This window comes from Vigna angularis, chromosome 6, assembly GCF_016808095.1.
Source record: "Vigna angularis cultivar LongXiaoDou No.4 chromosome 6, ASM1680809v1, whole genome shotgun sequence".
NCBI classification, from domain to species: Eukaryota; Viridiplantae; Streptophyta; class Magnoliopsida; order Fabales; family Fabaceae; genus Vigna; species Vigna angularis.
Window position 1 is genome coordinate 36,736,938 of NC_068975.1, and position 13,626 is coordinate 36,750,563.

The following is a 13,626-nucleotide window of genomic DNA, read 5'->3' on the forward strand; positions in this document are numbered from 1 at the left end:
TTATTCATCATGCAGCCTGTTAGGATGAATTAAGTATAAAAAAGAAGAAGAAAATTAATAACTTCATGCTTATTTTAAAATTTATTATCTGTTGTACAATTTAATGTTGAACAGCTTAAAAAAGAAGAATAATTTTTTAAGTTTTAAAATTAATTTAAGAACAAAAAAAATTAAATATAAGTGATTAAACGATTTTTTTTATGGATATGCCAGCATAATTTCTGAACCAACACTCCAATACATTAGTTGCGTGGCTTAAGATTGCGGAACTATAATGTTTGTATTAATTTGTTTGTGAAAACTTGGCTTTCATTTGTCTAACTGTTGGATAGCGTATAGCCTACTGCAATTTGTATTGTTGTCTGATAAAGTTGGTGATTGAGGATGTATTAGGAGAAAGTCATCATATAACACCTAAATTATCTCTATTTTCTTTCAATGTATTTCTCAATAATGAATCAATCATTTGGAATCAATAATGAACACAGTTTTAAATATTTATCATATAATGTTCAAAGAATTAAAAAAAAAAAAACAAAGTTCATTTAAAAAAAAACCCATTTAATGTATTTTGTGATTCAATGGTTGTGATTGAAATCATATAGTATTTTAATAGGATTAAATAAATTTTAACATAAAATTAAAATTCATTCAAATCCCAAATTTTAAAATAATTTAGTTAAATTTTTAATGTATCAAATAAATTTTCAAACTAATGTTTGAGCTTTTGGCACTTTTTAACAAAAATTTCAACCAAAAATATAAATATCGTTTAATACGTAAAAAAAATCTATGTTGTTAGATTATAATAAATATATAAATTTTTTTCTTCTAAAACTTTATTATTAAAATATATCAAATTTGAAATATAAATAAATTTTAGTTTCGAATATAAATTTAAAATTACAAATATATTCAATCCTATTTTATTACAATGAAATGGTTGATTACAAATATTACAGAAAAAATTTCAGATATATTTTTCTAACCCAAATATATTTATTTCATACTAGAGTATGACATAATTTAAATATCAATTTTAAAAAAATTAATATTGTTTAAAATGGTTATATTGATTAATTTTAAAATATTTGAAAATTAAAATACTTAAAATTTATAACATCAATAAATTTCAATTTACATTTATTTGACATTTTTTAAAATATTATTATTTAAAATATTAAAGTTAATATATTGTATTAAAAGGATGGATTGAATTTGGTTTCACAAATTAATATGGACAAATCAAATAATATTTTGGACCAAATAAAAACCTATTTATTTAATCATATCAATCCGTGCCTAAACATAACTGGACAACCTGCATTGGGAACCGACATTATCAATGTGAGTTTTTTCAGTCCATCTAACTTCAACATGCTTTCTTGCATAAATCAGTTACTACTTTTTGCAAGGTAGAAATTTAGTTAAGTAGGAAAAAAATATGTATATATATGATTTGATAAGTTACGTAGCTTTTTTTTTAAAGTATATTAAAATTTAATTCACAAAAATATTCTCATATATTAAAAAATAGTGTATTTTAATTATAAGATATTTTAATAATTAATTTAAATTTAAAATAAAAAAAATCAAAATTATTTAAATATCTTCAATTCTAACTCTTAAAATTCATACTACATAAAAATATTTTTGTTAGAATTCATAATATATAAATTTATATTATAATCCATAATATATAAGAATGTTTTCGTCAACTATATTTTAATATATTTTAATAAGTTAGATAAATTATCAAATCCATATATATATATATATATATATATATATATTATATTTAATGTCAATTATTAATAGATTTTAAATGAAACATTTTCTTTTTCACATTATAAAAATGTTATAACTATTCTTATTATTTAGTCAGGCGTAATTCTAACAGCAAAAATCTCACTGCTTAATCTTCATTTTCACACTGTTATTTTAATCATAATTTGATATAAAATATTATTCTAATAATTATTTTAAAAACTATATATAAAATCATATTTAATGACTTAATAATATAAAAATATTTTACTTTTGTGATATATGAAAAATAAATTTCGAATATTGGATGAATGTAAACAAGCACATTATAAATGTAAACAAACACATTATAAATGTTCATTAACACTGTATGTTTTGATGGCTACTAGGTCCAAATCAAACATTAGCACTAATTAATTATAGAATTTGATTAAATCTATATTTATTTAATCTGAATAAGATGATCTTTCTCTTTCAAGAACAAAATTTCCAAGGTAGAAAGGTATTGATTAGGAGACAATATTGGAAGTAATGGGTACTTAGTAGGAAACAGCTTTGAGAATATGACAGTAAAAAAGGAATCTTTAGGATAAGTTCAAACTGAACTCAATTATTGAAAACCCATTTGACTTAGAATTTGGCTTCTGGTGACAAAGTCTTTGAAAGAAGACACTTTTACCTGTTTTCACAAAAAGCCATAGACTTTTCATTCCATGATGTTCTGTGGAGGACAAGGAATGAAGGATTCACATCCAAAGTTGACTCAGTAAGTCTGATATCTTAGTTGCATTCGCCACAGCAGCAGTGTCTGAAATTTTGACCACAAAAATGCTGTACAAATGCATCACAAAACTTTTCTCTTTTTAATTTAATTAATTATTTAGGATAATAGTATTTGAGAATATTTTTTTGACAACATTTTAACATCATTTATGTGTTATTACGTGATTAATTATTTATGATAATTATTAATTGTAAAGTAATTTTAGACCAAGTAGATAATATTAAAGTACTATAAAACATATTATCAAATATTGTTATTCAATTATTTAACTGCATTTACTATTTCCGACATTTGATGTGGGTCTGATTCGTACATTTTTTATATTAATAATTAATATTAATCATATAAATAGTTATAATTACTTATAAAACTATTATTAATCATCCAATCAGTTAATAATTATTTATTTAATTATGAAAATATCATTCCTTGACTGAGATACTATTAGTATTATTAATAAAATTTAAAAATATATAAAAAATTGTAGTAATACATTTGTTTTCATTATAAGTTTACTGAGTAATAATATTGTTAGCGTCATTATCCGTTTTTATTTTAAAAGACATCTTAGTAAATGGGAAAAGCATTTAAATTATGTTTGGTCTCAATTCTTAAATAATATAAGATTTTTTAGCGTCATAAAAATATAAATCTTTTGATCAAAATTTAAGAAAAATGACCATATATCATCTGGAAGGACTTAAGGACTTAATATCTTAGAACTTCATCTATCACACTTTTATCTCAAAATACATCTCATTAAATAAAAGAAATTTTTTAATTATGTTTAATCTATGTTCTAATCAATATAAAACAATTGAATATAGTAGAAAAAGCTCTTATATTATAATCTATTATTCAAATACTACTCTAAGAAAAAAGACATACTTAAATATCAATGTATGAAATACACGTGAAAATAATATTGATGCAGAGCATATTCAACTTTATTTTTCTCGATTCACACGTACCACTAGAAAAAAGTTATTGTTTTAAAAAGATAAATATATACTTTTTCAAACTCATTTGAATTGATTTTACCACATTCGGATAAATCAACAAAAACAATTGTCACATTCTTTTACGACATTAATTTACTTACGTATTTTTAAAATATTAATTCTACGTTCATGATTTAATTTTTGTATTTTGGTTTTTAAAATATAATATTATAACTAATTATAATGTCGATTATAGACAAAATAAAACTTGTACGCATACTTTTTTCTTTACTAAATGTTAACTTATTGGTTTATTTTCCTTATAATTTAAGATTTTATTTATGTATCTGTCCTCTTAAAAAGCACCAAACACTATAAATTTATTATCATACATGTTTTAGTTGAATTGATCCGAGAGTCGGTATTTCTTTCTTATTCTGCTTTTTTTTTTTTTTTTAATCCTTTTCGAACACGCAATTCACTCTAATGGGTGGTTGACCTGCAAAAGACACTCCGACGCTAAACTCAGATATGTTTTATAAGGAGATCTATATTCTATTAGGATAGAAAATGTCTTTTTACCTCCATATCAATTGTATATTTATAGGGCTTGTGGTAGCCAAATACATTGATTAACCATTAATGCAGTATATTTTTAGGCAATCAAACCCAATAATATCTGCTAATATACCTGTTAACTACCCATAAATGACTATTAATTCTGATCGGTATATTTCATATACTACATAAGTCCCCCAAGCCTAAGCAAACTCTTTATTGAAAGAGGTGCGCATAGATTATTATAAGCTTTGGAACTTCTTCCTAGGTTGAACAGTAAACGGTAGGAGTTTTTTTTTGAACTTTTTCTCCAGGCTGAGCGCCGATTGATAGGAGTTCTTTTTGTAGAACTTTTTCCTATGTTGAACAGTAGACGCTAGGAGCTCTCTTTAGAACTTTTTCCTCTGCAAGATATTTCACTCACAAAAATATGCGTTAAACAACATAAGTAAATGGTTCAATATTTTATAAGTTATTTTTATAACGAAGAGCTATTAGAACCTGACAAGGTTTCCTGGGTTGATCAGTAGGTGTTAGGAGTTCTGTTTTGAACTTTTTCCTAGGTTGAGCAATAGACGCTAGGAGTTCTTTTATGAACTTTTTCCTAAGTTGAGCAGTAGACGCTTGGAGTTCCTTTTTGAACTTTTTCCTAGGTTGAGCAGTAGACGCTAGAAGTTCATTTTTGAACTTTTTCCTAGGTTGAGCGGTGACTGATAGAAGTTTTTTTTTTTGAACTTTTTCCTATGTTGAATGGATGCACTAGAAGTTCTTTTTTGAACTTTTTCTCTAGGCCGAGCAGTAACTGATAAGAGTTATTTTTTGAACATTTTACTATGTTGAGCGGAGGCATTAGAAGTTCTTTTTTGAACTTTTTCTCTAAGCCGAGCGGTGACCGATAGGAGTTCTTTTTCTAGAACTTTTTCCTAACAAGCTTGAACGTTGGTGGTCCAACTGACCAAGCTGTAAGGGATTGAACCTTCCTGTGCAAGATACTTTTACTCGCAAAAATATGAGTTAAACAAAATGAAATAAATGCTTCAATATATTATAATTTATAAATTATAATGAAAAGTCATTGGAACCTGACAAGATTGAACGTAGGTCTAAATCTTTCTTTTTAGGATATTTTTACTCACAAAAATGAGTTAGACAAGATGAAATAAACGCTTCAATATATTATAATTTATAAATTATAATAAAAAGTCATTGGAACCTGAGAAGGTTGTACATAGGACTTACCTTTCTTGTGCAGGATATTTTTACTCACAAAAATATGAGTTAAATAAAATGAAATAAACGCTTCAATATATTATAATTTATATATTATAATGAAAAGTCATTGGAACCTGACAAGATTGGAAGTAGGTTTGAATCTTCCTGTGCAAGATATTTTCACTCACAAAAATATGAGTTAAATAAAATGAAATAAACGCTTCAATATATTATAATTTATAAATTATAATAAAAAGTGATTAGAACCTGAGAAGGTTGAACGTAGGACTAAACCCATCCTGTCTAGTATATTTTTACTCACAAAAATATGAGTTAAACAAAATAAAGCAAACACTTCAATATTTTATAAATTATAATAAAAATCCATTAGAACCTGACAAGGTTGAATGTAGGACTGAACCTTCCTGAAAATTCTCAAAACAAAAAGACATGCCTTTAGAAATTATTATGGAATTTTTTACTCTTAGTTGCAAAACCTGGTATTGATCCGAAGTAGAGATGTTGAGACTGAGCGCGTGTCTGGTTCCTCGTGGTCTGAGGGTCAGTCGTCCTTCCTTGCTCTACTTTCTTTCGATCTTCCAATCCTCTCCGAGCACGCAATCCACTCCGATGGGTGGTTAAGCTGCAAAAGACACTTTGACGCTCAAGTCAGATATGTTTATTAAGGAGGTCTATATTTTATTTGGATACAAAATGTCCTTTTACATGCACATCAATTGTATATTTATAGGGCTTGTGGTAGCCAAACACATTGATTAACCATTACGAAATATATCTTTAGACAATCAAACCCAATAATACATGTTGTTAATATACCTTTTAACTGCCCATAACCATTAACTCAAATCCGTATATATTTCATATAGTACAATACATAATATATTACTGTAAACTAAAACTTTGTTAATTACACATTTATCGTAACATATTGATAAAATTCAATGCTTATTATAATAATATTTTTATTATTTATTAAATTTTAAATTGAAAAATAAAATAATAATTCAACTTAAATATAAAAAAACATAAAATAGTATCATACAATTATAGAGAAAAATTATATTTTGGACCTTTATTTTATTATAGATGCTTGATGATTGGACATGCCAAATAGTTACTATGACTAGAGCCAGTTCTTCTCCAATTTATATTTTTCAATAGGTATCCACTTATTAGAAGACTGGGCCAACTTTCTAGTGAGAAATTATGGCCCAAATGAAAAAGTTCGATTGTGGCCCATTAAGATTCATTCGGTATTGATGACACATTCATTTTTGTGGCAGAGACTTCGGAGTGCTGCAGGTTTATCTTGTTATAACTATTGTCAAAAGGTTATAAGATAAATAAAACTTCCTTTTCAATGACTCAAATTATTTATAAATGGCATTTCAAAATACCACAAGAAAATATTTATTAATTTATGGTAAAATTAATATTTATGATAAATATAATTTTTAACAGAAGGTATTTTAATTATCTTCTAAAAATATTTTAAATAATAATCAATAATGTTATCCACTGGTTATACTTTATGACAAAGGTAGCAGAAAACTGTTGAGGAAAAGTTACACTCAAATTGTTGGAAAGTAGATGTTTTTGTTCTATGATCAAGTAACTGTCTTGAAAACAAATTCAGACAAACATATGATATAATTTAATGAGAAAATTAATATATCTCTCATCTATGAATTATTTTTTATAATTTAGTGACTTTTATTATTTCTTTTGGAAAAAGTTAATTGTAAAATCAGATTAATGTAAGGGAAAGACTAATACCACCCTTTTATTATAAATTCAGTCATTTATAGTTTTTAAACAATAAACAAATGATATTTAAGTAGTATGTCTAAAACGAAAAAAACAACATCATTATTTCACAGTGAATATTGTAAAGAGAAATGGTGATTTTTTTATAAAAAATAAAACATTATTGCCTTAAAAATAATAATTATTAAACAGAAATAGTATATTTTGTCTAAAACTAAAAGAAAGTAGCACTTAAACATTATTATTTACAGAATTAAATATTGAAACAAATGGTAATGATATATTATTAGGATATGATGCATATTAAAACATTTATAATCGATATAATGTTAGGAAAGTCACACAGAAAATCACTTCTCATCACTATCTATATAAAAATATATTCAATTATTTGGCAAAACCTTATTATGTTTAACATAACTTTATAGATCGAAAACATCTCTAGCTTAATTTTTCATGTTGAGTAATTTTGGGTTATATATATATAACAAATCATTAAATATGTCAGTGTTATTATATTTTATTAACTAAATAAAGTAATCTAATTAAATAAATATAACTAAAGATATATATGTTAAGAAAAGTTTATTGTATAGAGATTAATGATAATTTTAATTTGTTGAAAGAGTTAAATTGAAATTATTAAAACTTAAGAAAAGTGACATAAATTGGATATGGTTTCAGTTTCTGAGTCATCCTATGAAGTATCAAATTAAGAAATATTACTTCTTTTTGTCACAGGATTACATATTATGAAAGAAATTGAAAGACCACTCAAATTACTATGATATCAAATCAATCCTTAAAGAAAGAGTACAAAATGATTGAATTTCCATAAAACACTTAAGGGCAAACTCCTTGATCTCTTGATAAGACTCTTACACTCAAAGTCTTTCAAGAGCATATTACTCATATGAATGTTTTACGGTTTGAGAAATTTTTAATTGAGTGTGGTTTTTATGTATACATATATGTCATAAAAGGTTTATTGTGTAAAGACCAATAATAAATTCAATTTGTTGAAGGAACTAAATTAAAATTATTAAAACTTAAAAAAAATAATCAAGAAAGATTAAATAAAGAGGTCATAATCCTTAATTATACATTGTAATTCTCATCCTTCTTGTTTTTTTCTCTTTATTCTCACAAGAAAAAATACAACAAAAAAAACCTGATTATTCAGAGAAAAGATGATAGACCAATTAAAGATTAATTATTAATTGTTTCCAAAGAACAATTATTTATGCTTCTGTTTTCTATTGTAAAAAGAATTGTAAATTACTTCAATTTATAAGGATTTATTACTCGTTATTTATTCATCATCGATTCATAAACTAACTGATATTGCGTAGTTATACCAATAAAACACAAAATGGCGCTCTAACCGCCAAATTATTTCTGGTGCAACAGATTCTAAAGGAGAATATCTTACAGAAAAACATTATAAAAAAGAAACAACCTTCAATCGAATGATGTCTTCTGCTTAAGCAACATCTCCTTAATTGCTTTGTCCAAGCTCATGTATGAACGACCACCGGGTCTTGTTGTCTCCTCTGCTATCTTCTTTAACTGCATCGTCTTTTCTCTCATCTTCTTTCCCTTCTCCCCTACCATCAACTCATTCACCACCTTCTCCACCTCCTCTCTCTTCGCATTTCTATCAATCTCAATCCCAATCTCCCATTCATTGCACATATATCTACAGTTTATTGGTTGATCTGCAAAAAATGGCCAACACAACATTGGCACTCCAGCGCAAAAACTTTCAACCGTGGAGTTCCATCCACCGTGAGTCAAGAAACCACCAACTGAAGGATGGTTCAACACTTTCTCCTGTGGACACCAGCTTGCTATCAGGCTTCTGTCTCTAGTTTCATTCACAAACTCTGATGACAGAATCACGGAACCTCCGACGACAAGGTCCGGCCTAACTATCCACAAAAACGGTTTCTTGCTGTTGGCCAAACCCCAAGCAAACTCCAACATTTGCTCAGCAGACATAACCGTGATGCTGCCAAAATTCACATAAATAACAGATCCAGGTTTTTGGGATTCGAGCCAATCAACACACTCAGTATTTTCCTTCCAAAGATTGTAACCTAAAGATTCCAAGTGGTGATGTGGACTTTGGTTTAAAAGTAAAGAGAACGGACCAATGGGATAAACAGAAGGGAAAATAGAGAATAGAGCATTCAATACATCTTTCTCAAGTTCGTCAAATGTGTTAAAAAGAATTATTGAGTTTTTATCAATTGTATTTGCAAATTCAACGAAAAACTGCAAAATTACATCATTTGGATCCGTTGTCCATAGGAAGGCATACATGTCCTTCAGCCGAAAGTTCTCCATTCCAGGAATCCAGTCAACTTTGGAGTCCAAAAACCCGTTTGTCCGATAACTCTCGTCTGCATATCATAAACACAAAAGCCATTGCTTAAAGCTGCACGTATGAATTGTTAATTGACTTTCAACTTCTTCATTTTTCTTCCATATACTTGTTTATAAGAAAACTTTAAGATTCTGATATAATTTCTACAAAAAGTTATCTCAATAAGATAATTACAAAATTCCGTAAAAAGTTCCACTTGATGAAAAAGTAGTGCTCTACAGACAAAACTTGAACCTTTTAAAAATAAAAGTTATATTTGACTGGCACCATTTTTTTTGTGCTAAAGAAGTACCTAACAAACACGTGCTAATAAATTATACACGAGTAACCTTTGAGTGGTGCGAGACCTTTGTCGACCATGGTGGGAAAGGTCATGGCAGACAAGAACGAACAGGCACTGGAAGTCCAACAGATAACGCTAAGGAGTGAAAATCGTTGAGCAGCTTGTGCAGCAAAGGACATGCAACCGTCAGAAACTAAGCAAGTAGGTGGGGGAATGAGACCCTGAGAGGCAGAATGGTTGAGTTTATGAAGAAGGTCGCAAAAGGGTTGAAGGAAGTTCTTTCGGATAGAGTCAAAAGTTGCGGGTACGGGCTGAGTAACATCATCATTCTCCAATGGAGGAAGGCCATCTGGGATGGTCTCAAAGCGAAAATCTGGTAGGCCATCGAGAGCGTTGGCGCCTCTTGATTTGAGCATGCGTTTGTAGTTGTACTCAGTGTGGACAAAGGTTATGTGAAAGCCTCTGAGGTTAAGCAGCTTCGCTAATTGGAACATCGGCGTCACATGACCTTGTGCTGGATATGGAGTCACCACAGCGTGAGGCTTTCTATCTGCAATGTAACTCATCTTTCGCTTTTCCTTTCTTCTCTTGCAAGATGACAACAGACTGTACTTATATCATGACATGCAGAGTAACACTAATCACAAATTATAAACATTATTCCCACGTTTTAACAGAATTGACAATTTTTCCACAATGATACCAAGAAAAGGAAAAAATTTCATGGACCTACTTCCAGCCAACGCAAATAATTCAAAGGCAAAATTTATGGTGAATGTTGGGCAAGAAATAAAGGCTACAGAAAGATCTGAAGTTAGGACCACACAATGCTTGCAATAAGTTGTGTATTTTAAAGTTTACTTAAAAAAAAAAAACATAAATATCAATATATGAAATATGCGTTACAATAAGATTGATGCAGCATATTCAACTTTTTTTTCTCCGATTAACACATACCACTAGAAAAAAAGTTAAAGTTATTGTTTTAAAAAGATAAATATATACACTTTTTTCAAACTCATTTTACCACGTTCGGATAAATCAACAGAAACAATTGTCACATTCTTTTATGACATTAATTTATTTACATATTTTAAAATATTAATTCTATGTTCATGATTTAATTTTTATATTTTGGTTTTTAAAATATAGTATTATAACTCTCATTATATTGTCGATTATAGATAAAGTAACATTTTGCATTGAAACTTTTACGCATACTTTTTTCTTTATTAAAATATTAAACTGTTAGGTTTATTTTCCTTATAATTTAAGTTTTTATATATGTCTCTATCCTGTTAAAAAACACCAAACACTGTAAATCTATTATCATACATAATATATTACTTAAACTAAAACTTTGTTAATTACACATTTAACGTAACATACTGATAAGATTCTATGGTTAATATAATACTATTTTTTTATTATTGATCACATTTTAAATTGAAAAATAAATAAAATAAAACAATAATTTAACTTTTTTAAAAAAACATAAAATACTATCATATAATTATACAGAAAAATTATATTTTTGACCTTTATTTTATTACAGATGCTTGATGGTTGGAGATGCCAAATAGCTACTATGGGTACAGCCAGTTCTTTTGGGCCAACTTTCAAGTGAGAAATTATGGCCCAAATGAAAATTTTCGATTGTGGCCCAAAATGTTCTAAAACATTTTCAATTAAATGGATGCTTTTCAGAAGTACTGCATCAATCAAATATAAAACTAATTAATTATTTTCTGAACCGAGAAGTTGAAGGACACTTTCATTCTTGTGGCAGAGACTTCGGAGTGCTGCAGATTTATCTTGTTATAACTATTGTGAAAAGGTTATAAGATAAATTAAACATCTTTTTCAATGACTCATTATTTATAAATGCCATTTCAAAATACTACAATAAAACATTTACTAATTTATAGTAAAATTTAATATTTATGATAATTATAATTTTTAACAGAAGGCCTTTTAATTATGTTCTAAAAATATATTAAATTATAACGAGTAACGTTATCCACTAGTTATACTTTATAACAAAGGTAGCAGAAAACTGTTGAGGAAAAGTTACTCTCAAATTGTTGGAAAGTAGAAAATGTTTTTGTTTTATGATATGTAACTGTCTTAGAAATAAATTCAGACAAATATGTGAAAAAATTTAATAAGAAAAATAGTATATTTCTCATCTATGAATTCCTTTTTATAATTTTGTGACTTTTATGATTTCATTTGGAAAAAGTTAGTTTTGAAAAAACTTCTCATTTAAATAATAAAAATATTATACAAAAGTTATCACATAATAAATAAAAATAAAACACTTAACAAATAAATACAAAGTCACATCACATTTATCTAAATATAATTATAAGTCAAATTTTATATATAAATCACTAATCCAAAAACTATGTACAATAATATCTTCTAGTACATCTAAAAGCAATATATATATATATATATATATATATATTTTACAATATATATATACATTAGCGTCATCTCTACCCAAAATCTGTTCAAAGAGACAAGTCTTCTTCCTTTGTTCACACCCATCAGATGATCAACGTCCAAAGGATAAACACAATAACAACCCATAAAGAAACACACATGAAAGAATAAACTAATGAAGAAAAGAATTAAGCACAAACTATTGAGATTCATGCATTTGTGGTGATCTCTAGTGCTTTGCAGAGCTATTGTCAATGAATTTCATCCTATCACATACACAAGGTTGGTCTATTAACGAAGTACCTAGCTCCTCCTACTCTCACCATATGCACCACTTATCTCTAATTTAAAATGAATGATCATTAAAATGTTAGTATAACCTCCAAAACTGAGCTTCCAACAATCATATCAACACACTTTGATACCACAAATAAGATTTCTTTCCTTAGAACTCTTAAAACCATAATTCTATACCATCACATGTTTCAAACCATATCACTAAGTATACAATAAAATATCACAAAAAATGATTCAACCACAAACCTAAAACATTCCAATTTGCCTCAAACCTTCTATTTTTAAATCTCACTAGTCCAAACCCATAAAGATGAACTTAAAACCATCCAAAACACAACCTATTAACTACCAACCATTATTTTAACAAATTTCTACTAACTCAAGGCTCTAACAAGTTTCAATGATCACCAAATACATCCTATAACTCAATTTTTCCTTTTTGACCCTTAATTCAAAATCTCACCTATGAAAACCTCCTTTTTATACTAAAAATGACCAATAACTCATTCAAAATCCTTTTTTTTCTCAAACTACATTAAATTTATACCACTAAACTTCACACAACAACATTCACAAAACAAATCCAATCCAAAACAAAATCATACAAGACATCAAAGTATCACATAACTAATTACACTCATCAAAATACAAATGAACACTAAAATGGTTATCTCAATTACATTTAAATCATCATATCATCCTAACAACAATCAATCACAATTCTAAGCTAAAATTTAAACATAAACACTAGTTTCCCTTACCTCATAGAGAAGTCATGATTGTTTTAGATAAAGAGATAAGTTTATGAAAATATATTTATATTATTGAATTATGTTAATATTAACAACACTCGATCTTATTATTTTAAAATACCTATCAATCCTAATACTCTATTTTCTAAATTTTTACAAAAACATATTAACGTAAGAGAAAGACTACTACCATCCTTTTATTATAAATTTAGTCATTTATAATTTTTAAACGAGTAATAAGAGGCTATAAAAAATAAGTTTAAATTATTTAAGTAGTATGTCTAAATATATATATATATATATATATATATATATATATATATATATATATATATATATATATATATATATATATATATATATATCATTATTACACAGTGAATATTTTAAAGAGAAATGGATATTTT

The 13,626-nt window shown here is 27.0% G+C and overlaps 1 protein-coding gene across 1 annotated transcript; it reads right to left on the minus strand.

Annotated features, from left to right (window-relative positions):
* Nucleotides 1-8,374: 8,374 nt before the first annotated feature.
* On the minus strand, nucleotides 8,375-10,390 carry LOC108342419 (7-deoxyloganetin glucosyltransferase). Its single transcript, XM_017580194.2, has 2 exons — nucleotides 9,769-10,390; nucleotides 8,375-9,455 (listed from the first exon to the last, which is right to left on the minus strand). Exons 1-2 carry the CDS (start codon nucleotides 10,286-10,288, stop codon nucleotides 8,512-8,514), a joined length of 1,464 nt encoding a protein of 487 aa, XP_017435683.1. The 5' UTR covers nucleotides 10,289-10,390; the 3' UTR covers nucleotides 8,375-8,511.
* Nucleotides 10,391-13,626: the final 3,236 nt, after the last annotated feature.

What these genes read in the sequence shown, in the direction of transcription:
- LOC108342419 (XM_017580194.2), bottom strand. Translation starts at nt 10,288, where the DNA reads ATGAGTTACATTGCAGATAGAAAGCCTCACGCTGTGGTGACTCCATAT. An exon ending in AGGTCTCGCACCACTCAAAG is followed by an intron (nt 9,456 to 9,768) that starts GTTACTCGTGTA and finishes TATGATATGCAG; the next exon opens with ACGAGAGTTATCGGACAAAC.